Source organism: Haliaeetus leucocephalus, unplaced genomic scaffold (genome assembly GCF_000737465.1).
Source record: "Haliaeetus leucocephalus isolate CR32 unplaced genomic scaffold, Haliaeetus_leucocephalus-4.0 Scaffold295, whole genome shotgun sequence".
Lineage (NCBI taxonomy): Eukaryota > Metazoa > Chordata > Aves > Accipitriformes > Accipitridae > Haliaeetus > Haliaeetus leucocephalus.
The window spans coordinates 1,098,495-1,126,415 of record NW_010972731.1 but is presented as its reverse complement, the minus strand read 5'-3'; the positions used below and the strand labels follow the sequence as shown (position 1 = coordinate 1,126,415).

Genomic DNA, 27,921 nt, shown 5'->3' with positions numbered 1-27,921 from the left:
TTTTCTGCACAGATCTATTAAAACAGTAAATTATGTTTACACAATTAAATGATGGCAAGATTTCACTCTACCCAAATCCAGTTAAGTGCAAGGTGCTACTAGGAGAGGCAATGATGTACCTCCACCTCCAAACAATTGTTCTGCCTCCCCATTTTGCACTGGGGTGGGTGATTTTGCAGCCAATGAACAAATCTGTTCAGCTTGCTCGTGGAAAACTAACTACTGCATCTACCACTCCCAAAAGCCCAGTCTACTCTCAATTTTTAAACAGGAAAGTCAAAATAGTCTACTAGCCTATATGCTATTCATACACACAAAACTTACCGGAACAACTAATAATGTGGAAAAAAAATTACAAAGGAATTCCAGGAGGAAGGCATCAGAAGGTCGCATCTTTCCATCTACACTGATCATTTTTGGCACTTCAGGAACAAGGCTCACTGCAGCTTTGAAAAAAGCATCAGCTACAAAATAAAAATATAGTTGCTGTATTATCACTCCAACTGCGATGGCAGTTATGCCTGTGATCCAATGACCGCTTCAAGTTTGTTTCAAATAGACGACAGAAAATGAACGTATGCTTAACTGCAAAGAAACTCAAGACTCAGCAGTCAAAATCTGTGGTAATCAAGTGATGCTGTTTTTTCAAAAGAAGTTCCCACATCACTTAAGACTTCTGAAATTATAATTCTCCTTTGCTTAACAAGAGGACACCATTGTTTCAAATATATTGCATACATAATAAAAAAAAAAATCAGCACATGATTCAAAATTGACTTTAGATATCTAAAGAAATGCTTGTGCCAAGATCTTGCTATCTTGTTCACGAATTCATTCACAAAAGGCTGTTAAGGTTACAAGGAAGTATGGACAACTTCATTTCTCTAAGTATTTACAGTCATTAAAAGTAAAATACTAATAGTACCAGAACCTGAGGTATTCCTGGTTACCTAGGTAAAATGATTCCTTCCAAGAATCACAATACAAGAATTACAGAAACCATCCACCATTATGGCCTTGGCAAAATAGCTATTAAAATGTTTTTCATACCTATTGTCTCTAATCCTACAAAAAAACCCAAACAAAACAAAAACACACTAGAACATCTATTCCTCAGTTTTTTAAGTTAATATTCAAAAATTAAAACCAACAATATTTTCTCTCTTACCCTAGAAGACCTCCTAGATTTGCCAAGAGTTGACAAAAAAATTTGACAGCAACATTCTTTTGCACTTTCCTGGCTACATTTCAAAATATCCAAGTATCCAAATCCCATTCAAGTTGTTTAGCCATATACTTCAAAGCATCCTTCAGGATTAATACTGTATCTTTATTTTACAGGAACAGAGACTGAGGCCATGAAATTAAATTTTAGCAAAGAGAAAAAGAGAATTCTTGGTGAAAGCCAAGAGGTGTTATATGGCTGGGATGGAGATACTGCTGACAGGCAGGCATGGGCATTTCCAGGAGTGCAGCTTGCTCTGGAAAAATTCATTTGAGCACATGAGACTCCAAGCAAATTTGCTAAATATAGTACCAACTGATATCTAATTTAAGCTTATGAGGAATACCAGGGAAACATGTGCTTTGGAAAAACTGTAATTCTTCTGACTTATTTCTTTTCAGCACATGAATGCTCAAGCCCTTCTGAACTTTTCAGTGCTTAGAAGGCAGACCCCTTCAGTCAAACATCTTCCTTCCACTCTGCACATATATCTTGAGGTGAAAGAATGTTTTTTCTTTATTTCAAACAACAGCCAACCCAAAGGAAGGTAAGCAATCTTTCTCCAAGCTTTATTAGAGGAAGGAAAGCAGCAGCAGATGTTCATTCTAGCACAAGTAAATGAATCGCTGTCACTTCCGCAGTTGTCTCAGCAGAACAAAAAAAAAAATGCATGCCCCACATCACCATATAATGAAGACACATGACCGGACAAATGAAAAAATGTGTCTCAGAAAATAGTCTGCATACCAAAGTACCCATGTCTGTGCAGAGAATACTCCTGCCTTCTGAAGCTACTTCGTAACGGGACAGGAATGAGCTGTGCAGCAATCATTCTCTGCAATGAAAGAGAAGAGCTGCAAAGTACCTCACCTCAATTTACTGCCTGCTTTCCCAACAATCGCCGTCCTAGACATTCTCCTCCAAACTTTTGCCATAGCACAAACCCAGAACCTCTTATCTTCACTACGAATAACTGCAGTTTGATTCGATTTCCTCTTCTTGACCTCCTGCCGTTGCTGTGGACGAGACCTGCCTCCTCATCTGGCCGAGCACCTTCAGAGACCTGAGCTCCCTCATCAGACCTACCAGCAAGACCAGCACGCCCAGCTCCTCCGCAGGCGACTGCTGCTGGGAATGAGGAGAGACCCGTCCACGCCACCGACGGCTCGCCGGGCCCTGCCCTTGCTGCGACAAGCTCCTCTGTGCTTCCACCTCCTCCTTCCCTAACCAGGGCAGTCGCCCCGCTGCTGCCGCCCCGCCGTCCCCATCTCCGTGGGGCTGCTGTCCTCTGCCACCGCCGCAGGGCCGCCACCGCGGGTCACCCTGCGGGCTCGTCTCAGCACAACGGGGAGACCGCGGGGCTCCCGCCCACACTTTTAACTCTTCTTCCTCGCCTCGCTCCCCCTGCCACCCACACAACGCAGCAAGGCTGGACAAAAAAGCAAGAGAGCACAAAAGCGGTTAGTTACGTTTTCTGTTAAAGAGATGGATGCTTTGCTTCTGTAGTCCAGAAGTACTGGCGAAGGAGAACGTGTTCATTTTGCTACGAGTTCAGCCAATCTGTGCCAACCACAAAATCGTTCTTACGCTGGAACGCTAAAAGCGCATTCATCCAAGGTATACGTGCTTTATAAGAAGCAAAAATAAATGCACGTTAATGCAAAGGTTTTATCAGAGACTTTGCAGAAAACTAACTGTCCTCCAAACACTACCACCCTATTCACTTGTAGAGAGATGTCAAAGTATGCATCATCATGTGCTCTGACTTTGGAGAAAAAGTTCACTAAACAGGTTGTCACAGACGTGCTATTTTCTTAGTAAGTATGAAACAAGCATCAGTATTTAATTCTGAACTACACTAATTAAGAGGTTATGCAATGGTGCTTTCTCTATATCTTTTAAAAGTCAATTTATAAAGCTATTACTGTAGAGATGTTTCAAGAGAAAACCATACACCTGCTTTTCCTGGCTTCCAAAAAGTGTAAGGAACCACTTAAAAAGCATCAAAAACAATGTTATGTACTTGATTTAAAAAACAACAACAACAAACAAAACAAAAAGGATAAAAAAAAAGAGCCCTTGATTTAAAAAAAAAAAAAAAGGGGGGGGTGAGGGGGGGAGAGGATAAAAAAGGAATCCGGTGAAGAATGCTATTTTCTTATCTGCCTAAAGTATGATACTGCTTCTAAAGTGAGCCACTGTTAAGTTGGATAAGGGGAGAGCAGCCTGCGCATTAAAACAAATCATCATGATAAAGTCTTCCCAGACTGCCGTTAATATCTTGTGCAGTGCTCCGAACATGACATACTTCATGCTTCACTAAATTTATCCTTTCACAGCAGCTCCTTCATTTTAGTTGACCGTAATCCTATAAATCTTTCCCCCGAGCATACAGGCTGACCTTCTGGCTACAAAAACTAACAGTCTTGTGTATCCAAGTCAGCATTTCTAGTAATACTCTCCTACAGAAAAAGCAAGTAAAATTGGTGTTGAATGTTTTGCTATTGTCAATATTTATGATGGTACATACACACAAATGTATGTGCCTCCATATATTTCTTATATCAATCTCTCTACGTATAAAAATTTAACTTACATCATATTTGCTCCATCTATGATAGTCAATTAGACTGTACTAATTTAAGATTTCAGGCAGACAAAAAACCAAGGAGGAACAAAGCCATTAGAGATGGGCTCCTTAGGTCCACCTTCAAAGAGCAAAAGGGAGTGAGTTTGACATACCTACACAAACTATTTTTAGTCACAGATACAATTACACAAGCTAAGTCCACCCAAAGGACAAAACCAGGGACCATACGTATGCAGCCTTCTGCATTCCACATCACCTTCATGTCCTACAACACTGTCAAGCATATTTTAATACTCCAAAGATTTTGCTTCCACATCCGACAGATGTCGGAAATTTAATGAAGCCTTGTACTCCAGTGCAAAAAAAATTAATGGGAAGCAAGCATGGGTTTTTTTGTTGCCTTTTTTTTCCTGTTAAATAAATTAACACCTTACTGTTTTGACAACCAACCATCACAAACATTTGGAACTCCTTCTCCTCACATTGGTGGGGTCACTGTAAGAGTTTTGCCACACTGTTAAAATACGTTTTTTCCCTTGAGCTATTGAACATTCTCCATCTTAAAATCCTCTACACATCATTTCCAGGCCAGAAACTACAAAGAATTATTTCAAGTAACAAAGATGAAATAAGAAAATCAATGTGCTGCTGCTTGGTGAACTGGAATGTACTATGTTAAATGCATACTATTTCATACTAATTCATACCATGAATTAGCTGCAGATGAAAAGGTAGTTGTGTGGATGGAGCTTGCTAGTGCTAGTTTTAGGAATAGCTTGATTATAGATTGTTACCAAGGCCTTAGTACTTCCAGACAAAGGCATACAGAGGCATAAGTAGAAGGGAAGATTTGTACAGGGAGATCATACAATATGAGCAAGAACACTGGATACAAGCTGTTTTATTCTTATGCTGTAATAAGTAAATGCAACACACACTATACACTCCCCCCCCACCCCCCCGCAATAAACTAAAAAACCAATGACAAATTTCAGCCTGCCTCTCTACATTCCACGTAATCCCTAAAGACTGTGAGGTAAAGTATCGTCAGCAGTCTTTAAAGAGAGCTCCATTAGTAATACTGGAAACTTTGAAATAATATAGTTAAATACTGTAGTTTCTCCTGGTTATTATGAGGTGGGGGGGGAAAAAAAAAAAAAAAAAAAAAAAATCAAATGACCAGACACATGGAAAACCACGATACAACACTGAAGAGTCAATATGGTTTTTGCAGAGAGAAATCATTCCTCAGAAGTCTCTCAATTTTTCCAAAGAACCAGCAAGTTTGTGTTTAAAAGTGACCCAGCCAATGCAACTACTTAGATTGTTAAAAAACGTTCAGTAATGTCCCTCATACAAAAGGTTCTTAAAACAACTAAGGTGACAAAAGATAAGGAGGAAAGTCCTCCTGAGAATTCATAACTTAATAAAGGATGGGGTGAAGGGGGAAAGGAGCAGGAAGAAACAGTTTTCACAGTGGAGTGAAACGACTACTGCATTCCTTAAGGTTTTGCGGAGACACATGTCCTTACGATGAGCTGGGAGATGACAATGTTTACAGACTAGTCTGGAACGTGACTGCAAAGCATTGCAAATGGATGTCATGATTCTGAGCAATAAAGCAGCAGACTAAATCTAATATTAGTAAGGCATGTAGGGAAAGAAACAGCCCTTGCTATAACTATAGAAAGATAAGCTCTAAATAGGCTATTTACACTCATGAAAGATCTTGGAGACATTATAGATGGTTTCCTGAAAACAACATCCTAAACAGCTGTTGAAAAGGCAAGGCAATTATAAGAATCATTAGGACAGTAATGGAAAACTGAGGTGTCATTGTATCATTTATATCACTGTTGTGCATTTGTACCTGGAATACAGACGGTCCTGATCTTCCCATTTCCAAAAGAATAAAAAGATTAAGAAGGTGCTAAGGCATAGAACTGCTTCCTTATTAGAAGAGACTATACTGACACAAATTCTTCAGGAACTTATCAACTCCATCATCTCATAGGTAGCATGAAGAAAATGAACCAAGAATGACTGAATTTTTCACAGTATCACTAGTAGATCAGCTGCATGCACTGAAACACTCAGCTAATATTTGAAAACCTTACCGAAATAAATCCCTAAGTAGTAGATTTCTAGGTAGCATTTAACCAGTCCTCACTGTCACATGAAGTTACAAAGGCCAAAAAGTAAAAATTGATTAAAAATATTAAATCCTAAGGATTGGTCCATCTATTTTATTAAATACTGTGGTCCATATGCAACCTTTGTTGATGGATGTATTTAGACCACCTGCAGCTGAAAGCTAGGAAGCATCATTCTGCATTATTATTTCCTGTATGTTCCATTAGTAGATGTTACTAGACACTTTCAAAATCAGGTCATGGGCTAGACAGACTTGAAGAACTGACAAACTGATATGAAATGCTAGTCTGAAAAGCTTACAGAGATAGAGATGTAATCTCTTTCAAATCATATGGAAAAAGCTATTGGCTGGGGTAGAGGAACAAGAAAAAGGTCAGTGAATGGGAGATGTTTCCAGCTGTGGAAATCCCAGGTAACAGTACAAGTCATAATTTTGTTCAAATAAAGCAACATTTAGTATTCCTAGTAAGGAAAACAGTGTCTCATCAGTTTCTCCCAAATCTACTTTGCTGCCTTCAAGGAAAACAGTATTTAAAAAGATAAGGGAGACAGCATATACTGATCTCACCAGAGAAGTGTGAGCCAGGAAGTCTCAAAACCTGTAACTGAGAAAACCTCTTCAGGTTCTTATTTCTCTAAATTCTTTACCTCAAATTCTCTCTATTTATATTCTTCAGTTCTATAAAGATTTTAGGAGATTAGGAAGGAATACTAAAAATTGTTATCTAATGCTACTGAGAAAACACACTAAAACATTATTAGACTACAATCAAAAATTAATTATTAGATGTTGCATACCACACTTTCTCCAAAGTGTGGCTGAAGCCTGTCACATTTAGAGAATGTTCATGGAAAAGTAACTTTTTCTGAAGTAGAAAAAGAAATTCCTTTTGCAATCTACTAATGAAACTGTGTTTCAACTACATTTGAAGAACAAAACAAATATCTAGAAATACATTAAGCACTGTACACTTCAGAATTAAAATCTGCATTCGCTAAACAAAATAAAGATCTGTGTCAGTTATATGGGGGACAAAGACCCTCCATTTTTATAGTTTTACGTTTGATAGTATCCCAGTGAAATTAGTCACACAGAATCAGTTGAATTACTTTATTCATTCAGCACATTACTTCTGAAGTGAGGCAAGGATTTCACAGCCTTTAAAATAAAAATGCCACTCAATATGCATTACCAGAAAGTTGCATTACCTCTACCTACCTGCTGAATGCTGCGACCAACAATTAAGTCATGTTGTCTGTTCTTTGGTGGGCAAAAGCAGCATTTCCAGGGGAAGGAAATATGTGAAATTAAAATAATACCTATATCTCAAAAATCCAGAAGAGTCACACAATGGAGCATGCATTTAATCTCAATTTAGTCCAAGCACTCCCTATGACAGAAAGCATGACCAATTAGAATTTATTATTCTATGTTGGCAGCATGCAGCGTTCTGTGGCTCAGTTAAAAAAATGAAAAGCACACCTCTGTAAAATTTAGTATCCTCCTTTCTAGGTGTCCTGGTTTCAGCTGGGATAGAGTTAACTGTCTTCCTAGTAGCTGGTAGAGTGCTATGTTTTGAGTTCAGTATGTGAAGAATGTTGATAACACTGATGTTTTCAGTTGTTGCTCAGTAGTGTTTAGACTAGAGTCAAGGATTTTTCAGCTTCTCATGCCCAGCCAGCGAGAAAGCTGGAGGGGCACAAGAAGTTGGCACAGGACACAGCCAGGGCAGCTGACCCAAAGTGGCCAAAGGGGTATTCCATACCATGTGATGTCATATCTAGTATATAAACTGGGAAGTGGGGGCGGGGAATCGCTGCTCAGGGACTAACTGGGTGTTGATCAGTGGGTGGTGAGCAACTGCACTGCACATCATTTGTACATTCCAATCCTTTTATTATTACTGCTGTCACTTTATTAGTGTTATCATTATTAGTTTCTTCTTTTTATATTCTATTAAACTGTTCTCTTATCTCAACCCACAAGTTTCACTTCTTTTCCCGATTTTCTCCCCCATCCCACTGGGTGGGGGGGGGGGTGAGTGAGCAGCTGCGTGGTGCTTAGTTGCTGGCTGGGGTTAAACCACGACACTAGGGTGGGCTCTCGACAGGCTCTCCAGAGGTACACACTATGCATCCAGGACAAAGTCACCTAAAACATTCTGAACTTAATTACAAATCCATTTTATTTAAAGCACCTCTTGGGAGCTGGAGACTAAAGAGACAATGTTTAATACATGTCGAACAGCATACCTGGACAGACATCCATCAGTGTATTAATATTGGACTTCTCGTGAGCCTATAAATTCACATTTCTGACCCAATTTAATTGTATTAAAGAAAATCTATTCCAAGAAAAATTTCAATTACAAGCACCACACAGTTGCTTTGATTAACAGTGTGGCGAATCCCAGCAAGCAAGGCTCTGATTTGATAGAGGAAATTGGAACTAGGACTGATGGTCTACTACTGTTACTGCCCCTTGAGAATGGCAATGTGGCAAAAGCCAGTCTCCTCCAGTTATAAGCAGAATAGCTGTGGCTCTCCAGTTGATGGTAGTTTATCAGTGCAATCCTCAGATCAGCAAACTTTATTTACCGTGACCCACACATCCTCTTTATAAAAAAGCGATCTTGTAAATTCCCCTTATCTACCCCAATAGGTAATTTTACTCCTTTTTCAAGTTAGGTACATTGGCAATTCAGAGAAATCTTCCTATTGCCAACAGAAGTCTATCCTGTGAAATTCAATTTTGTTACGTGTTTAAGTAAAAACTCAACTCACTGAAATAGCTAGACTCCCTGTAGGAACTTAAAATAAAAAAAAAAATCCAAGAATTTAACTCACTAAAAATAACAGCTGGAATCTTTAAAGAGAAACTGCATGCACATGCACACATGCATGCCTCGCTACTGACTGAGCTATTAGATCAGGTACATTACTTTTCAGTTTTATTTCTCTTCCCAATTTTAAACTGATTAAACTAATTCCAATCAGCATGAAATAAAGGTTACACACAAGGCACAATTTCACTTCCTAGCCTAATGCTGTCATTAACTGCACACTCTTACAACTTCACTTCGCGCTGCATTGGTTTTAGCAGATCAGTGTCTAATTGGCACCAGTTAACTGACTGGATTTAAATTTACTGTTATGAATTAATCAGTACCTCTTATACACATGAAATGCATTCAGTTGAGATACAGATTAAACTGTGTTAAAAGTAACTTTCAAGGACATGTTGTCTAACTACAATATATCAGAATATGCAAAGACAGTTCACAAAAAATGTCCCAAAACTGGTGTCACTGTTGCCTAACTGGTTAACACATGCTAAATTATTCACACAAGTGACATGTCTCTGGATACAAATTATGCCCAAAATAGCTTTTCTAAGAAAGCAAAGAAAGTGTATAACAAGAAAACCTTGGTAAACAAAGTGAGTTACTGAACACCAGGGTTTTGCACATGCTTCATTTCAACAAAAGCTGAGATGGACAAAATGCTCCTCTCTCTAGCTTGTGGGTCTAAACTTCAGAAGGGAGTCGTTAATAAATATGCATTTTAGTGATTGAGTTCATAATACTTTGCATATACCTGGTACCTTAAAAGATTTCAGAATAAGGATCCTATTCATTGTTTAGTGAGTGCACTGTGTTCACATATCAAACAACAGGTGTTCACATTTATAAACTCTTGCACTAAAAAATCCGGACAATTGTTGGGGCCCAGGACTCTCACTCAGAGAAGACTTGGATCACAAAAATAGTGGAAAAGCAGTTTATAAATTGAAAGACTATTAAATCACAGAGTTGGTCCCAACATGGGCAGGACATAGTCCTCAAAGACCGAATATTACAGAAAAACTGCTTTGGATTTGCTTCCAACAAGAGATGCACTACAACACAGCAACGATAACAAAAATTGATACAAAGGATAAGGTAAGCTGGTCAATTAAACAAAACACCATAGGAAGAAAAAGCAAGTCCATTTTTGGTAAACTCTGTTATCTACAAAGAAACTGCACAATACTAATTGCACAACAACAGACTTTGCAGATCTTTTATTTGCACAACATACTTGGACACAACAGCCAGCTTTACTCTAAATCCCTCTGCTTTGCTATATGGGCAGCATCAGATTGAAAACAAAGAAATACAACAGTCACCCTGTACTAAAAAGTCTTAATCAGCATCCTAAATCAGCTTGTTTGCGCAGTTGGAACTTACTGGCAAATGCAGAGCTTGGAAAACAAGCTCTCGTGAAGAAGCACAGAGCTAAAACAAAGAATTAATAGCCACAACAAAAGATGTTGCGAAGTAATCCAATTTATTACTCTCACAGCTCAACTGAAAACATGTAAAGGAAAAGCATTTACTATTGGAAAGCAGACATTTAAAGTCAGTATTAAAACTGCAAAACAAAATAGAATGACATCACTTTAAAAAGGAAAAGAAAGACACTACAAACAGTTAAAAGTATGAGAAGACTTTCAGAATAGGTAATTGTCTTCCATTTGTGATATGAACAGGAACAAGATCATATTAAATGGTGATACAGACTTAATGCTCATTCTGGTGTCAGAGTAGCTCCAATTTTTTTCCCCAATCACTTTTTGTCAGAATTTTCAATTACTTAAGACTGAGCTAACAGGATGGATAAAAAACTGTACTCAGGCCCTGGTTCAATCAATAATTCAGATGAAAAAAGAAAATACATTTTTCATTCTTCATATTATCTGGTATTACTCTATTGTTTCACTCTGATATAGTGACATATTTTCTTAGCTAAGTGTTTATCATGCATGTGCTTTGACAGCAATTTTCTGACTTAGGTCATTGACCTAAGTTTTAATTCTTTTCCAGCTCATTGCAGGATTTTGTCAGCCTGTGAAATACTACATAGATGAACTAGTTTCTTTTTCCACAGTTATAATAAAACACATAATTTGTGACTAGAGTGCTTGCATAATTATGCAGGAGAAAAAGATTCCACGCTTTCCATAGTTTCTAAGTAATTTAGGACAACCTACCTCATAGCCATGACTATGTCAACTACAGTCAGCTGTCTTGGTTATTCAGATCACAGGATTAGCGTTAGAATTGAAGAGTTGCTTTAGTATGACAAGTTTTCACTGTAACAGTGTTTGAAACAGGGCTGTATTTTAATTACATCATAAATATACTTATATGACTTATGATTTCAACCAAGTTATTATTCACAGCTAGAAATATTTCTGAAGTAAGAGCACCTTTAAGTAGACAAATTCGTGCCTTACCTTGTGAAAGGCACTGATTTGCCAGGGCAACCTGTCCGGAGTGTAGATACAGATTAAGACGTGTGAAGATACTGCTCAGAGATGGAATTGTAATGAAGCAAAAGGCAACACAAGCCTAAAGGAAATAAAAAAGTGAAACTGAAGAAAATTCCTAACTCAGTGTTATAGCAATCATTACTTATTTTATATACAATTAAGAATCAGAATCTGTAAATCAGTTTTGGGAAAGACTTTCAATAAAAAGCAAATATTATGTGAAGTCCAAAATCAGCAACTTCAGATTTCTCATTATTATTTCAATAATTATAACAATATTTATTATTAATAATTATTGTTATTATGAGTAGCTTAGATCAAAACTTACTCTATGACTCTAGCTCAAAGAGCTCCTCTCTCTTCAGGTAACCAGCTTGCAGCTCAAGACCAAAATCTAACCAGAAAAGCAGACTACCTGCTCTCAGGGACCATCCATTTGTCAAACTGGTCAAAGCAGGGGCATTGCGTGTATTTGGGAGGAAGCAGATCTAGTGCAGCATGCTGCAGCTTTAGACCTGCTGGAACAGCCCAAACACCTCGATGAAGTGAGTAGCTCCCAGGCATACAGGAGTTGGCCAGTGTCACCCTAGCTATCCTTTGTCCAGGACATCACGCACGGTTGCCGTGATCAAAAATCCATTCATTAATGGCAGCATATGCAATCACCTTCCCAAAACATGAAGACATCTTAGTTGCTACATTTCAGGTGAGAAGAGGGGAACACAAGCAACTTGCACAGCCTGTGCATAGTTCGAAGCTCATTTGACCATATATACAGACTCAGAGGCACTAAAGCCAAAAGAAGCACTTTGTTTGAAATTCGAATACTGATTTCAGCATATCAACAACACTGATATTACGAGAGAGATATTTAAATATATTCTTTTCCCCCCATTTCCCATTCTCTCTGTGATGGAGTTATATAGAAATTAAGTATTTTCTTTTAAATATAATTTGAAAAGCTGAGCTTTCTAGGATTCACACAAACATCTCCAATCAACCTTCCTTTGGAGAGGGAGACAATGTTACTGCTTTTTTTTAACACAAGGCTGCTGTTAGATGCTGTGTGTCTTTTTTTTCCTTAAACGGCAGCATTTGGCTTTAGAGAGTAGACATCAATGCTAACAAGAGAAAATGAGACTACAGTGTCAAAAAATACTAACATATTGTTTTTGCAAAAATTATAAACTTAGGTGGCAGCAGATAGTATTATCTGCTAAGAAGGCAGGCTCAAAGTTTATTAGGGTCAGACCTACCCTGACAAACGCAGCAGTCTTTCTGGAGTGATTTCCTTTCATCACCTTTCTTGTTTCCATTGCTAGCTGGTTCACAGACTACACATAAAACCCAAAAGAAATCATTAAGAAAAATGCACAGATTTAATAGGTCAGTGGCAAATAACAAACTGCATGCTTAACTGCATGCATTTAGAGAACAGAAACTGTCAAAAGGGACCCTAATATGGTGTGCCATCACTGTACTATCTAGTTTTTACTTGGAGAATTTTAGTGACTGGTCCTTAAAGCAAATATTATTCTGAAGGTTTGTGAAAGTAGACTTGTTGATTTATTCAAGGCTTTAGATCATGCCTTGCTTCCCAGCTATAGCGCTGTCATCACCTCCTCCCTGGAGTAAAAATCATGATTTCCAGCTAACACACTTATTAAAAAAACAAAAACAAAATAATAAAAGGATTTAAGAGAAGATACAATGTTGTAAAGGAATCAGATGCAGCTAATGCTCACCTGACATGTGACTCAATATAGAAAAGAGATTAACCTTCCCAATCACAGCAGGACTCTGCCTATATCTGCAGCCAGACACAGTCTAATCTCTCCTAGATGGAGGATTATAGCAGTGAGAACCCAAATTCTGAATGCAAAAAGTGCCATTTATTTTATTAGACATGAAATCTCTTGCAAGATAGCCAGTTTTCTTTGTTGCAATGATACCATGCATGCCTGTCAAGCAAGAACTTCAGAGAGTTTAGGGTGATAAAATGAGAGGTGAGATCAAAGTCTACTTTAAAAACACCTGATAAAAAGACTTCAGACTTATTTTGACATAGACCAACAATCTGGGCAATGAATGGGAGAACAGCAAATACATCCCCACTTATTAGGATAATGTAGATAAACTGTAGCTCACATGAATCAACTGGACTAGAACAGGCTCCAGATTGCAAAACATTGACCTGGCTTCAACATAGAAACTCAGCTGTTGTTCAAAGTCACGGCCAAATGAAACCTGTAAGAGATAAAAAAAACAAGAACACACACAAAAAAACCCGCTAGATTTTGCCATTGTAGGCCATTAACTTTAAGAAATATAAAACTGCATGCAGATAAACCACAGATATTCAAAAGTCAAAATCCCCATATATTGGTAACAAAAAACCCTACCATTAACAACAAAATAGCACCTGGAGAATCTCTATCCTTTTAACTGCCTGCTTGCCAATACTTAATCTTCAGGGAAACTTGAAAGTTCAACTTGCTGGGGGCTTTTTGTCCATCCTCCACATGATCTTCTACTTTACAGATCAAGTATGTATCAAGAAAACAAAAATTTAAATCCTAGATTTGTGAAGTGTTTTCAAAACTAGCAGAACTCTTGATTCTTTATGGAACAGGGACAAAGGCTTGGTATAGTTCATACTTAAAAGGCAAAACAAAAAAACCCAGAAAAATAGAAACAGATCAGTGAATCTGTATTCAGATTCCTGTAATTTCTAGTTTATATAAGGCCTCCAAGAGAAATTAGCATTTTCCTAACTAGATATACCAGCAAGAAAAGCAGGTTTCCCTTGAGTCTGGTTAATAAATATATGCTTATACAGTATGGCAAAAGCCTGCAACCTTGCTTGCTGGCAGGAAAGAAGAGAAGTCAAAAACCAACCCTTGGGTGAGAACACCCTACTTCAATCCTCCAGATTTAAAAAAACCAAGTGCTGTCAGCTGGAGTGTCTCAGCTGTCAATTAAAAGCCTAGCAAGAGAAAACAGTCTCCAGGCAGTCTACATTTATGTATTCAAATGGAATTTTTTTTCTAATAGCAGTAAAGGCTGCATTATTTATTATTTCTCAAGCTACATGCAAAAGAAGTTTTTACAGAATTAAAATAAAAATTATATTTAATCCATACAGTGAAAGATCAAAGGAACTGCACCAGAAAACAAAGGATTGCTTCTTACATTAGAGACAACTGTCTTCGCCTTTCCTCTATTTTTGCAATTGCTGATTCTTGAGTCCTAGTCTCAAGAAAACATCTCTAAAAATATAAAATTTTCCACAAAAAAGCCTGACTGTAAAGATGAGTGTTACAACTGGTTTTCCCTACACATCTTAACGTCAGCTGGTTTAAAATTCATAACCACTCATTTTGCTGCTATGGGATTTTTCCCCCCCCTAAACTAACACCATAAAGCCACATCAAATATTATTAAATGTGGGAAGTCCTCCTAAAGGAAATTATACAATATTATATTGCATACAAAGCTTAATAAAGCAAAATTATATTAAAAACATATTAAATCGCAAATTATTATAGTGGAAGAGAAAGCAACCATCTAGAGAGAAATTCATAGAATTGTAACAAAGGACAAAGAAGACAAGTAGAGACAAAGCCTGTCAGCTCTGACCACGTGAAAGAAAAGCCAAGCATTAAGAGTACCTGGTTAGAGAATAAAACAAAGGCTTGATAACATCTTCCTAAAACAACCTGACATCTCAAACACAACAGACAAGAACAAAAGATTTTATTGGGATAAGAGGGAGGGAAGGGTTAAAAATTAATTTCAAGGCAAAACAACTGGAGTTTTTGTGGGACTACTATTTTGATGATGCAAATTATCTTATTTGTAAATTAAAATAAACAGGTAAGACTAACATACAAGTTATATTTATTTTGTGTTTTTTAAAGCTAGTATTGGTTTCATTTAGAGCTGGGTAATGGAACTTCATTCACATAAATCAGTGATCTCTCTGATGCTATAATAGGCAAGACTTTAATTGCTGTTTAACTTTTAAATACTTACCATGTTTTACATGAGATTTAAAAAACCAGCAGAAAATATGATTAAATAAACAACATGTGCACTTTAAACTCTCAAGACTGCACCATGTCAGCTTCAACAATGTATGATATTGCCTTCAACCCATGCATACTTATTTCACTAAAATACACCAGTTGGGGTTTTCAACAGTCTTAAGCAAGTCAGACACAGTCTCTGATTCAGCTACATAGACACCTGTTTCTCATGGGGATGTCATGAAAATCCAAACTATAAGGTACACCCCAACAGTTGCACACAACTGTCACTCACCATTTTTATAAATCCATTTATCAAAGCTGCTAACATTCTTTTCTCATCCTCAAGTGTTAGTGCACTGTAAGAGAAAATTTACGTGGTAAATTTTAGAATTTTGCTTATCTTATTTATCTGTAAAGGTTCAAATGATACATACCAATTATATAAAGTTATGTCCGTATAAAGTATTATTGCATACTAAGACCACTAAGGTCGTAATTTCAGTTATAAAGCAATAACACAAATTTTAATATGAACATCACCAAGTCACCCATGCACCAAACTATATTCCAAATTTCAAAAAAAAAAAAAAAAAAGGTAAAAATTGCTAAGTGTCTTTAGATTTTACAGAAACTCGATTTTGGCATCAGGAAAAAGCAGCTAAGCTTATGTTCTTTACTGCAGCAAGCAAACAGCTTCAGTCTTATGTTACAAAATGAGAAGTTGAGTAGGAACTGATTATAAAAACCTAAAGACACTAGTAAATCTATTCTTAGAAGAAAGTTATCGTATTTAAGGGGAAAAGCTTTTAAAATACACTTTAAATACTATATGTAATAGTTAATGTATTTATTTTAGAAACAGCGTTAGTTTTTTGTTTGGTCTGGTTTTTTGGTTTGTTGGGGGGTTTTTGGTTTTTGTTGTTTTGGTGGTTTTGGGGGGGTTTGGGGTTTGTTTTTTTTTAACTAACCCTGCCACATAATTGGAAAAATAATTAACATCACTGTTACAGTGCTGCCTTTTTGATGTTTTAGTAAGAACCAACCTAAACTGGTATGTAAAAAAGTTTCTTTTCAAGATTATCACAGATACAGGAGTCCAAATCTGATTTGAAACACATTTACATCAGATGAAAATCCAATAAGTCAAACCTGTTTCAGTGAAAATGGATAAACAAAAAGTTAAATTACAATTAACTAATACAATTTAATCTTTTTACTATTATGTACTTGGCTCCAGCTTTGACCTTTAGTATATCAGTTACCAATTTCCTAGCTCAGACACCAGATGGGAAGAGAACAATAGTTTTATTATACAAATTCAGTAAAGGAGGAAAGAAAATCTCAGCATGATTAGCTCATTAGTGCATTGCCAATCAAAAGAGTCAACTGATGGGCTCTGAAAGGCTCAGAAGACTTGTAATGAGATCTCCGGGTCAGTTATAGGTTTCCAGTTCAATTCTGAACCAGACCCCTACCAGTCTGAAGGCTGTTATCCTCCAACAGCTGTTACAGTGGGTCAGCGAGCCCTACACAATGGGTTGGGAGTTTCCTGAACCAGGATGGAAAAATAGATACAGAAGTTACTTTAAGGCAGTTAGAATTTATGATGACTGGCCGATAAGAGAGGACACAACAGAACCAAGCCAACGATGGGTTAAGGGATTTTAAGGAACCCAGTAAACTATCGAATTGTTTTGGCAGAACGTCAGAGGAAGCACCAAATATGGATAGCCATAAAATGCTTAATTTTTTAAAATAAGCTGGTTTAGCTTCAATATATTGTTCTATTTAAAGGTTGAAGCGGCTTTTAGTGCAACATACAGCAAAATAAGGTGCTCTAACCCAAAATAAAGCACTCTAGCTGGTATAAATTGGAATTACATGCCAAATCTGACTTCTTTATTGGCAGTGAATCTTGCATTCATGGCATATCACGGCTGAGAAAGTTTCAAGTTCCTTTACAGTGTCTACCATACTAAAAGGCTCTGGGCTCAGAGTGCCAAAAGAAATGGTGCCCTTACAATTCTACTCAACCCAAAACAGAAGAAAAAAAAAAATTTTTGCTCTTAAGATCTAAAATTTGCACCAATATGATTCCGGCTCTATTTGCAATCCGACACAGATTTCTGTGTGATTTTTTGCTAGTTACCTACAAACCACAATTATTTTCCACATTGCACAACTGCTACTCAAACAGTGAGGGTGCAACAGGGCATACAGGCTCCTGAACAACCTCAGAAAGTCAAGGGGACAAAAGAGGAGGAGGATTTAGGGGAAAGACACAGATGGTTCAAGAGCTTGTCCTCTGCTCTAGCTTCCCCTACTCAAGTTCCTAGAGATCTTCCAGGTGTCCTTTTAGAGATTTCACATCCCTTTGTAATGGCTGAAAAAAGTGGCCCAAAAAAAGGTATAATTGAGTATGGCAATCTGTGCTTTAATAGCTACATATTCACTTAAATCTCAAAAATAGTTTATGATTCACTGTAACTCAAAGATTACATTGGTTTCACTCTCAAAAATATTCTTAAAAGGTTGGATTGTTTAGTGTCTTTGCTTCACTAGAAAACTCCACAAAACCATTGCTAGTTTCCTTTTAAAATTATGCTTCAGTATTCAAAATAAAGCAGTAATTAAAGAGCAAATGGTACGTGCTGCCACTTCACTGCACAGCTCTTCCCTCACCACTAATTGGATTCATGTCTTAATCCACCATGAAACAAACAGCTTCAGAAATGTAAAACTGTATACCAAGCAGCCAAACTTTGCATAAACGATAGTTATTAGAATGAGTAAAGTAAATCTTACTTCACAGAATCATGCATTGTCTTGCAGATATGCAGAAGAGCATTAAGTATAACAGGATCCTTTGTAGATTCCTGCTGATGCCTATAAAATGTTTTAGAAAAAGTGATGAAAAATCCTGCTCTGTCAAAATGAAAAACAATGAATAGAATAACACCAATTTAATGCATAATTCCAATCATCAGCATTGTATGACACTACAGAAGTTTTATATTCATTTTTTAACCAACAGAACTCCAAAAATCACATGGTTAATAGACATACAGTTCCAACAAATGCCAGTCAAGAAATATTATCTTAATAGAGGGAGCTTTACTGCCAAACCACAGAATCTGACTCCTTAAGAGACACAACAAGCTAGACACGTGATACATTGAGGCAATCTAAGAACATCAAAACAAAGCAATCCTAGATCTACCAAGAAGTAATATAGTTTTTTCAGTTACTGATGGACAGACAGGAAAGATAAATGTCATGTTTAGGTACAGAGGCACACGTGCAGTGGAGCATCACTAGGATGATTAAGGGACTGCAGCACCTCTCATATGAGCAAAGGCCAAGAGAGCCGGGACTGTTTAGCCTAGAGAAGAGAAGGCTTGGGGGGGCTAAGCAGTGTAAATAAATACCTGAAGGGAAAGTGAAAAAGGAGAGAAGAAAAAAAAAAGTAGTTTCAAGGAACCTGTTAATTATTTGAAAAGGACTGTTTGACTTTTACAATATTTGAAGATGAAGCCTCATCTTCTAAGTTCATTTTCAACTGTGGAAATACCCATTTTTCTACATAATGGAGCTTGTAACTAGAGACTGTCTCTCTTCCTCCATTATACCAAGGTCACAGTTCTGTGCTGTCACATCAGCTGGAATATGAAATAAATTTCATAAACCAACTAAGGCAACATAAATTTAAAAAAGCTCAGAGAAGAACTATTCTGTTAATCCACAGCAAGTCAGCATCAATATGATTACTTCAATTTCAGCTTTCTTTTGACAAAATTTACACATTTTCATTTTTCTTCCCATAGCCTAGCCTGGAACACCTTCACAAGCTAAGTGGCCTATATACAGACTCATCTTCTCTAGCAATCTTTCAGTACATTCCCGAGACCCTCCAGAGTGCATTTAATCTCAATATTCTCCACTTACTTAATGAAAGATTCCATAATGCACTTGCAAACCTCCACTCTCACACTTTCCTTCTGGAACATATCCAGAAATGGCAAGAATTTCTCCTGAAAGTACAAATACATAAAAAAGTAAAATTAGGTGTTTTACAAACAACACACTAAACCAATAAAAATTTTTTATAAGTTTTATAATCATAGCTGGTTTAGTTAAAATTATTTCAATCTTTTTTGAAGACAGTAATTCATCTTGAAGGATGAAGGAGTGGAACAAATGGAAAAGCACAGATGGCTGAAAGGCATATCAGTTTATTGATTGAACAGATCCAGAATAAAACACGAAACACAGAACTGTTTGAATGGAATTGCAAATTTTTTAAAGCTATCATACACTTGAAATAGCTTAAGATCATGACAAATTCAGACATCTATGGGAACAAAAGGTAGGATATTAAAAATAATGAAAACAGGCCACACACCAGCAACCATTTTACATTTATCCAGGGCAACTTATGAAGGTCCAAGACATTAAAATTTTCTTCAAAGATAAGGGTTTAAGGTTGTTAAGATACTGAAATACTTAGTTTCAGTATCATCTCAAGAATATAGCATGGGTAAGCTTTTCAGAATTATCTGAGCAATTTGCAAACAAGACTTGACTACAAATCCCCAGGGTCAGTCTTGAATTTTACTCTTCAACTTGTTTCAGTACTTTGATACCTGCTGTCTTTGTTCCTCATTCTCTACCTTATATAGTCTCTGACCTCTCTAAGTTTCACTTTGTTTCAATGCCAAACTTAAGCCCTATGATAGAGCATGTTAAGTATATGTAATAACATAGAAACAGATATCAGCAACTACACGAACGCACACACAAATAAATGGTATTTTATCTTCCATTGATTGTCACTTATGCCATAGAAACAAACAAACTCAGAGAATGTAACAGCCTAAGGAAAAAAAGTACAGAAAATTGGAATTAGAATAATGAATATTTAAGTAGTAAGCAGCTGAGCTTCCAAAACCTTTCTGCACTTACTATCTACTTGATAAAAAGTCCTCTCACTATGTGAGCTTGCAAACAATCTAAATGTTTAAGTCAGGTAAATTCTCTTGCAGAAACAGTGCAAAATAGTTCTTCTTAAAAATTTATTAAACAGAGTATCACTTACCACTGAAAAAAGCAGAGAGAAGTCATAGATATAGGTAATAACTTTTTGAATAATTGACTGCAGCTAAAGGGAAAAGAAAAGAAAAAAAGATGAAAATTATTGTAATACAAGTTAAATTACGACTATCCACACCAGAGACTCTTCTTCTCTAGTTATTCATAGAAAACTGGGTTGGAAGACACTTCAAGCATTCATCAGTGTAATTTCTTTCCCTAAAGCAGGATCAACTACAGCTATGCTGTTCCTAACAGATGTTTTTCCAACATGCTCTTCAGAACTCATATGAATAGAGGCTGACCAGCCTGCCCAGGCTTTATTTGTTCTTTACATTTATAGCTAGGCAGATTTTTCTGATTTATAGTCTGCATATCCTCCAGCTCTCTATTTCTAAGAAAAAACAAATAAACAAACAAAAAAAACCACACCAGTTTGTTAAATCTTCTTTTGCAGGCACTTTATCTACCCTCCAGGTAACCACAAAAACCTTCTTTTAGAACCTCTTCAACTAATCCATCTCTCACCTGGCATGCAGTCTCAAGAACTGGACACAGTAATTCACTGAAGCCTTAACAATGCCAAGTAGAGAGATGGATTATTTTATAGTTTACTTCTGTTTAAACAGCCTGCCATGATTGCTAATTTTCTTCAGCAGAACACCACCATTGATGTAGGAGTTAACTGTTGCTACTTCTAAATACATAAATCATTCTGGTTTAGCATTTCTCTGAACTGAAACATTGATGTGCAGGAAAAAAAGGAGGAACAAATCACAGCATTACACTGTTCCAGAAGGCTTCCCAAATTATAGCCAGTGTTTAAAAATAATTATTTTGTGGTAAGAGACATCAGTAATGTTTAAGAATTAACTTCATCTAAGAAAATACACATCAGATTTTTACAGATTTGGCAAAATAAATTATTTACCTGTGGGTAAGCATCTTCAAATGCTCGATCAGGAGTCATGTGTTTGATAACATCAGCCAAAACCGTATTGATCTCTCGATTCTGTGTAGCGAAAAATGAGGTTACAAAATACAATAATGAAATCAGCACATAAATCAAGTCACTGAAAACCAGTTGGATAATTTATTTCCATTTTGCATCAGCTTTCTACAGAGCTCTAGTTAAGCCAGGAACTTTAGCCATAGTTCCAGTAAATCCTTACTTAAACTGGTCCATCTGCCATTAAAATAAAAAGGTAAGAAATATGCAGTGCTGGGCAATGGTGAAGACTCCTTCAAAGCCGCATCTTTTGTCCCTATTCATCTCTCATGAGGGGAAATACATGTTTTTTTAATTCACTACTGAAGTCCTACACACTCATATTGAATAGCCATAGCTTTTCCATTTTCAATACCAAACTGCTAATATAGCCACTTAGTATCAAAAAACCTTCAAAGGAAACAAAGTAATTTTCACATACCGTAAAATGTCTGCATGTATACTCCACCCACACTTCAGCACAGTTGATATAATCCTAGAAATACATGTCTTATGATTACCAATATTTACAGAAAGTTATGAGAAATACACTTGCAAAAAAATACACTTAAAAGAATTAAATCCTGGAGGTATGATTCATGCAGACCTAAAGATCTAGCACTAATGACAAACCTCAAAAGTTGCTTAGGTAGAATTACGTTATACAGAATTAAGTTATGCTTAAGTAGAGCTCAGAAAAGCAGGGATTATATAAAGATAATACCAGGCATCATATTTTTTGGCAACTGTGTGTATCTAGAAAAGATAAACCATGTCACGCTAAGCATATGCTTACTGAACAACTGGCTACAATTTTGCCCTAAACACAGATCAGTAGTTGAAACAGAATGTACAATAACTCACCTGTGGGTTCTTCAGCTTTGTTATAACCTTCCAGGCTTCATTTAATATTTGAAGGCGGTCATTTTCAGGAGGATCAGCCAATGCCAAGTTTAATCCCAAGGAGCGAAAGAGGAGATGCTGAAAGTTAATGAGAAATTTTAAATTAAAAGCAGAAGGTGCATGTCCATCCAACACTGCTCTAGCAAGTACACTGTGCAGAAATATTTTTTGGATCATAGCACCCTTTATTTAAGCGATGTGCAAGTTATGTAGGCAGTGAAGAGTATGAAGAACTCTGTCAGACAAGGAACAGGAATTATTATAAATTACATACAAAAAGTTACCTTTGGGAATCCAGATTCATCACACTCTTTAATCATGCCAATGAAGTCCATAGATCTGGCAGCAATAAACTCCGCTCTGAATGCTGACATTACTGAATTCAACAGCAAAGCACTACAATGAACATAACATATATCAGTACAGCTCAACATCAACTAGAATTCTGTTGTCCTTTCATTTACACTAATCTGAACTTCCTAGACTAAGAACTGTTCAGCATCTATTCTAAATTTTTTAAAAAAGGGTATAAGGAAGAAAAAACCCTGACAAATCGAGCTTGCATTGATGAGGATTAATAGTACATAAGCAAAACAAGAAAACATGAAGCCATCAGGTAAGTAAAAGGTAACACAGCCTCTACAATACTTGTTCCACACAGGTTTTTCTGAAGCCATCATTTTACCGCAAGTTTACTAGAAAGATGAAGTAAACCAGGAGTAGCTGACATGTTTAGAAACTTACTCTCTCTTTAACTACAGTTCAGAAGTATACTTTGGCAGGACAAATCTCTATTGAAGTTTTTCTCACTGAATTAAAATATATATGCATTATAAAACTCAGATTCCTAGCAGCTGCATTGTCAGGATTAAAATAAATCCAAACAGTCATTATCATATGATAACATACGATGGCATTGACATATTTAGACATTTACGATTAATCACTCAGACCCATATGTGTATTACTATCAAGTCAAAGTTACCAATGGAAGAGTGAACTCACTGCATTACTGTAAAACTCAGTTTACTGATACTATTATGCAAACCTAAGCAGCAAAATCTAGCATCATTCAAAAGGCAATTCCTTTGGGCAAACTCAGCCGTGAGTTAGCACAGACGCTGCCTCATAAAACACTGTGTCCTTCACTAGTCTGAAACAGACAGTTTGAATACAGGGCAGTTTACCTTGAGGGAAATTCTATGGAGCGCTTAAAATAGCCCAGCGTCCTCTGTGTTTCTGACTGAGCATTAGTGGTCCCATTGCAGTTTGACTGGAATTTGCATTTTATCATTAGACAAGTACTTCCAGTTCACTTGCAATACAGAGAAGCAGGCTGCCACTTTTCACTTAGATGGTTGCAACATAGTTCATGGAACATACTGAGATTATTTAAAGATTTATATACTGATGCCTCTTGCTTTGTAATATTTTGACAGTCATGAGAAGACATAAAAACACAGAACTCCACTGTAAAAGAAAACAGCCATGCTTTATAGATCATTTAAACTGGATTATTCAACTTCCCAATAAAAAGGACGTGTCCCAGACATATTTATTTTAAAAAAAAAACCTCATTATACTCAACATTTTGTCCTTCCTTCAAAGAACAGACAGGCACAAAGAGGAGGCACCTAGCCCATTTTTACAATGAGAAATGCTAAAAGGTGATTTAAAAATAAGTTCCACAAAACAAATCAACACTATACAAAATAATCAATACAGTAGATTACATGGATTGTTTTTACCCATATTATACACTCTGATACAATAGCATCTTCACATCACATTTTTAAAATCACACTTTCCCCGCACTTCTTAGCTCAGTCACAGAATGCTAATGCTGGCATTCCTCATTTAAGTGATTAACATATTTTAGTTCCTCAGCCACTGCAGAATGGACTGTGCAAAGCACATCAGAAAAAAAAAATAGGTAGCTGAAAACTTTCACGGAACTCAGCCTACCTACCCAATAAAATGAACTGAGATGAGCTCATCAGCAGGCCAAATTGCATTCACACAGCTCAAAGTACATCCAAAACTTTCAGACCATCTTCCTGAACTACTCACTAAGGGTAATTAGTCTGCACACAGACTTCTAGGAGACATTTGGGATACTAATTCTAATGCTGAAAAAAGCAGTTGCCTAAATATTACCATCTTCCAAAGGTGTCAGTTGCTTTACAACTTCCCTTGCAAGATGTGCGTATGGGCTGACTGTAGCCAGTGGAGGCTAGGGGAAGGAAGGGAAGGAAAACAGAGAAAAATGACGCACAACCAGGAATCGTAGACATGGCTGATGGAGAACCCATTACATGTCCTTAACTTTGGCTTAGGAGCCAAAATGCAGCAACCAAGTTAATTAATTAACTTTTGCTCTACAAGTAATTTACCATATTTTAGAATTAATCTCTGGAAAATAGATGTTCATAATCATGATTTAGTAAGCTACTGGAAGAACAAAAGCTATACTATGCATCCAAAAAGTGTTTTCAAAAGGGAGAGAGAATTTTATTACAGGGACTCACAGGTACTCATTACAGACTTGTGTCTTCTACATCGTGCCATACTTACTTGTTCCCCAATTTTCTGCATCTCTCCATCATCTCAGTAAGCAGAACCTGGAAGAATTACTTATTCAAATTAGCGAGTAGAGACTCTGCAGATAAATTCAGCTTTAATTATTGTAGTGAAGTCTACTAAAAGCTGTTTTAATTACCTACTCAATACGTTCCAATAATCCTGTCTTATCCTGTATTGACAACACAAGAAAACAATGGTGTAGTACAACATAAAAACCACCTACTGGAATAGGTACAGTGGCATTTTAATCAAAACCACTGTTTTATGGAAGTCAAATTTGCAATCCTTCAGCCATGCCATTTCTCAAAGTAATTACTATTTGCCAGCCAGGTCAATTATCTCTGGCAGGAGAGGTGAAGATTACCAACTCCGCCACAGCATGCAAAACAGACTGACTGAGATTAAAATAGCCTGTTGACTATGTTAAGCAATTACAAAGCTGCAGTTTACTCAAATCATTTTTATATCTGTATGACAGAAGAAACTAATGAAGTCAGGAAATAAAGATTAAACTAGCTAAAGGACAGCAAGAAACAAATAGGAATACTGCCTATGAATTTAAAGTGGTCTAACTCGAGCTTTGTGGAAATGAACGTTCTTCCTGTATAGAAGAGAGATACTCGCTTTCACTCATGTAAGTGCTGACTGAGGGGGGTTTTTTAATAGGCAAAATTAACTCTTCACCCCAACACTTCCTTTAGTATCAAGCACTACCATGCTTACTTACTTCAGGAGCACGGTATGCAATACACTGTAAAATCCAGTCTATAGCAGGAGAATATAGAGTCAAATACAAAGGAATTTCCACACATTGTACTACCAGCTGATTCTGAACTGTATCCCCATGAATCTGTTGAAATAAAAGACAAAGACAAGTTGCTGTGAAAAGGTATTTAATAGGAGCTATGATAAACTGGACAAAGCTTCTGTATGAATAGAAATGACAACAGACAAGATCACAACACACAGATATTTTGAAGCATTCCTTGCATGCCGGGGAAAAAATTATCACGCTCGTAACACATATTATTAAAGTATGGAAACACGCTGCATAGAGCGGTTTCAACTTATCAGAATGTATGTAAAATTTCCCATACTGTACCTAGGTACAGGAACATCCCTAAATCTAGATTTAAGAACTTCAAAGATTTTTTAAAAGTATGCGGTAGTTGGTTAAGCAGTGTATTTATGCGATTTTGCGAATAAAACGTCTATTTGCTTACTTGTTTAAATGTTAGAAGAAAGTCAAAGAAATTTTTGTTAAGGCTTTCTTTGAGTTGTGGTGCCACTTCCATCCCAACCTGTATTAACAGAAAGAGAAAGATTTTATCTGCATCTATCACCTATGATTCTCCTTCAACTGTAAGACAAAAATGCATTGTCTGAAGGAGTACACCTAGTCACACACAGCAAGTCAACATACAGTACTGAATCACATGCTTTTGACTGATTATTTCCTTGCTTACTCTTACAGTCACATCCACTAACTGCTACCCTGAGGTAGTTACAGCTGTGTTTAAACATGGTTCTCCTAACATCAGCTCCAAGTATCTGTAAGCAGTGAGGAAATCAATGTCTACCCCAGTGCCTGCACTGCAACAGCCTATATTCATTGTATTCAGAAAGCCTACAGCGAAGTACAATTAAAAAGTCGGTCAAAGTTCAGAAATTGCTTAAAATTATGTGGCTTTATTCTGTGGACAGAATAAAGCAAGGACCCCAAAGGAGAATGTGAATATATAGATAGATATAGATAAAATATTGATAAATAATACAAGGTGATGCACAAACATAAGGCCTATGTAGTTAAGCTGGAACTGCAAAGGAAACTAAGCCATACAGGACTGTTTTCAATAACACAAATAAAAATATCAAAAAATAAAAATGTGGCATATTACTAAAGAGAAAGATGCAGAAGTGAGTAAGAAGTTAGTAACAGATCAGGCTTAAAAACACACACACACAAACAAATCAATCTCAACAGCTTAAGGTTCCCCTCTTCAAACAAACCCAGGGGTCTCACTTTTTGGGGTCCCTGAGCATGTGCAATTCTAGCTGACTTCATCACAAAACAGAGATACCTTGCACAGACCCAAGCCACTCATCTATCACTTTTCTTTGCATATAATTTCCTTTCAAACCACGGAGCTAAAGAGAAATGCATCACCTTGCTGTGTAAAGATCTGGTTCTTTGGTTTCACGCAAGTGTTTATTCCCACATTTTACTATGCTGTGGCTTTAGACATCATTCATATCAATACTACAGGTTTCCTATTCCACAATTTGTATTTTTTAAAAATCTGTTTTCATTATTCTAATTGTGAAAGTATTAATATAGTGTCAGTAGGTGGAATACAGAAGATTAAATGCCTTCCATTCCAATAAGTTTTCTTATTTTAAACAGGTCAGTATTTCAACAGTTATTTTTTACTCCAAGAAAATTTTCACTATTTATTTAATATGATCATCTTTGTGGACAAAAAGGAGCATGCTAAGCTCTTCCTTACTACATAATTGCAATTATTATTACTAGATTATTAGTCCTAACTGCTCTATCATTATGCATCTCTTTTAGCTGTATCAGGAGCAGTAAAAGGTGGACTGTGCATACAAAGTGTTTCCTAAAAAGCCTTCAGAAACCTTGCACTATGTAGCAGGAATGATTAGGCTATGAAAAAAAAATGCAGGCATTACTGTACTTCAAGATTCAAACAAACTAAGCAGCTCATGTATCAGAGTAGACCAGAGGTTAGCGATTACTTGCAGATACAGGAATTCAGATGGACACCCCTGAATAGTATACCAAAAGTATACTGGACAGTTTATTCAAACATACCAGATATATCAACACTGAGCAAACTCATTGCGTTTCATGACGGCAGCTGATTTCATGCAAGTATTGCTAATTAGCAGCCCTACCACTTTCCAATTATAGTTGAGATCTTTGCCACTACTTCAGAAATGTATTTCACAAATATTTTTCCACTATTGATGACTTTTTGAATCATTTTAGGGTCTCTTCTTGGGTAAGTTTATCTTAGCTGA

At 36.7% G+C, this 27,921-nt stretch overlaps 1 protein-coding gene across 1 annotated transcript in view; it reads right to left on the bottom strand.

Annotated features, from left to right (window-relative positions):
- Positions 1-27,921, bottom strand: part of LOC104833488 (chromosome unknown open reading frame, human C16orf62) — a 59,085-nt gene that overhangs the window by 12,414 nt on the left and 18,750 nt on the right. The window contains exons 13-27 of the mRNA XM_010570165.1: positions 26,100-26,177; positions 25,604-25,726; positions 24,868-24,914; positions 22,578-22,689; positions 22,255-22,371; positions 21,833-21,886; positions 21,334-21,414; positions 20,410-20,472; positions 19,260-19,345; positions 18,120-18,200; positions 15,607-15,670; positions 13,432-13,530; positions 12,540-12,617; positions 11,248-11,362; positions 325-464 (exon numbers count right to left, since the gene is read on the bottom strand). Coding sequence (XP_010568467.1) covers positions 325-464; positions 11,248-11,362; positions 12,540-12,617; positions 13,432-13,530; positions 15,607-15,670; positions 18,120-18,200; positions 19,260-19,345; positions 20,410-20,472; positions 21,334-21,414; positions 21,833-21,886; positions 22,255-22,371; positions 22,578-22,689; positions 24,868-24,914; positions 25,604-25,726; positions 26,100-26,177 — 1,338 coding nt within the window. The remainder of the gene's footprint in view (positions 1-324; positions 465-11,247; positions 11,363-12,539; positions 12,618-13,431; positions 13,531-15,606; positions 15,671-18,119; positions 18,201-19,259; positions 19,346-20,409; positions 20,473-21,333; positions 21,415-21,832; positions 21,887-22,254; positions 22,372-22,577; positions 22,690-24,867; positions 24,915-25,603; positions 25,727-26,099; positions 26,178-27,921) is intronic.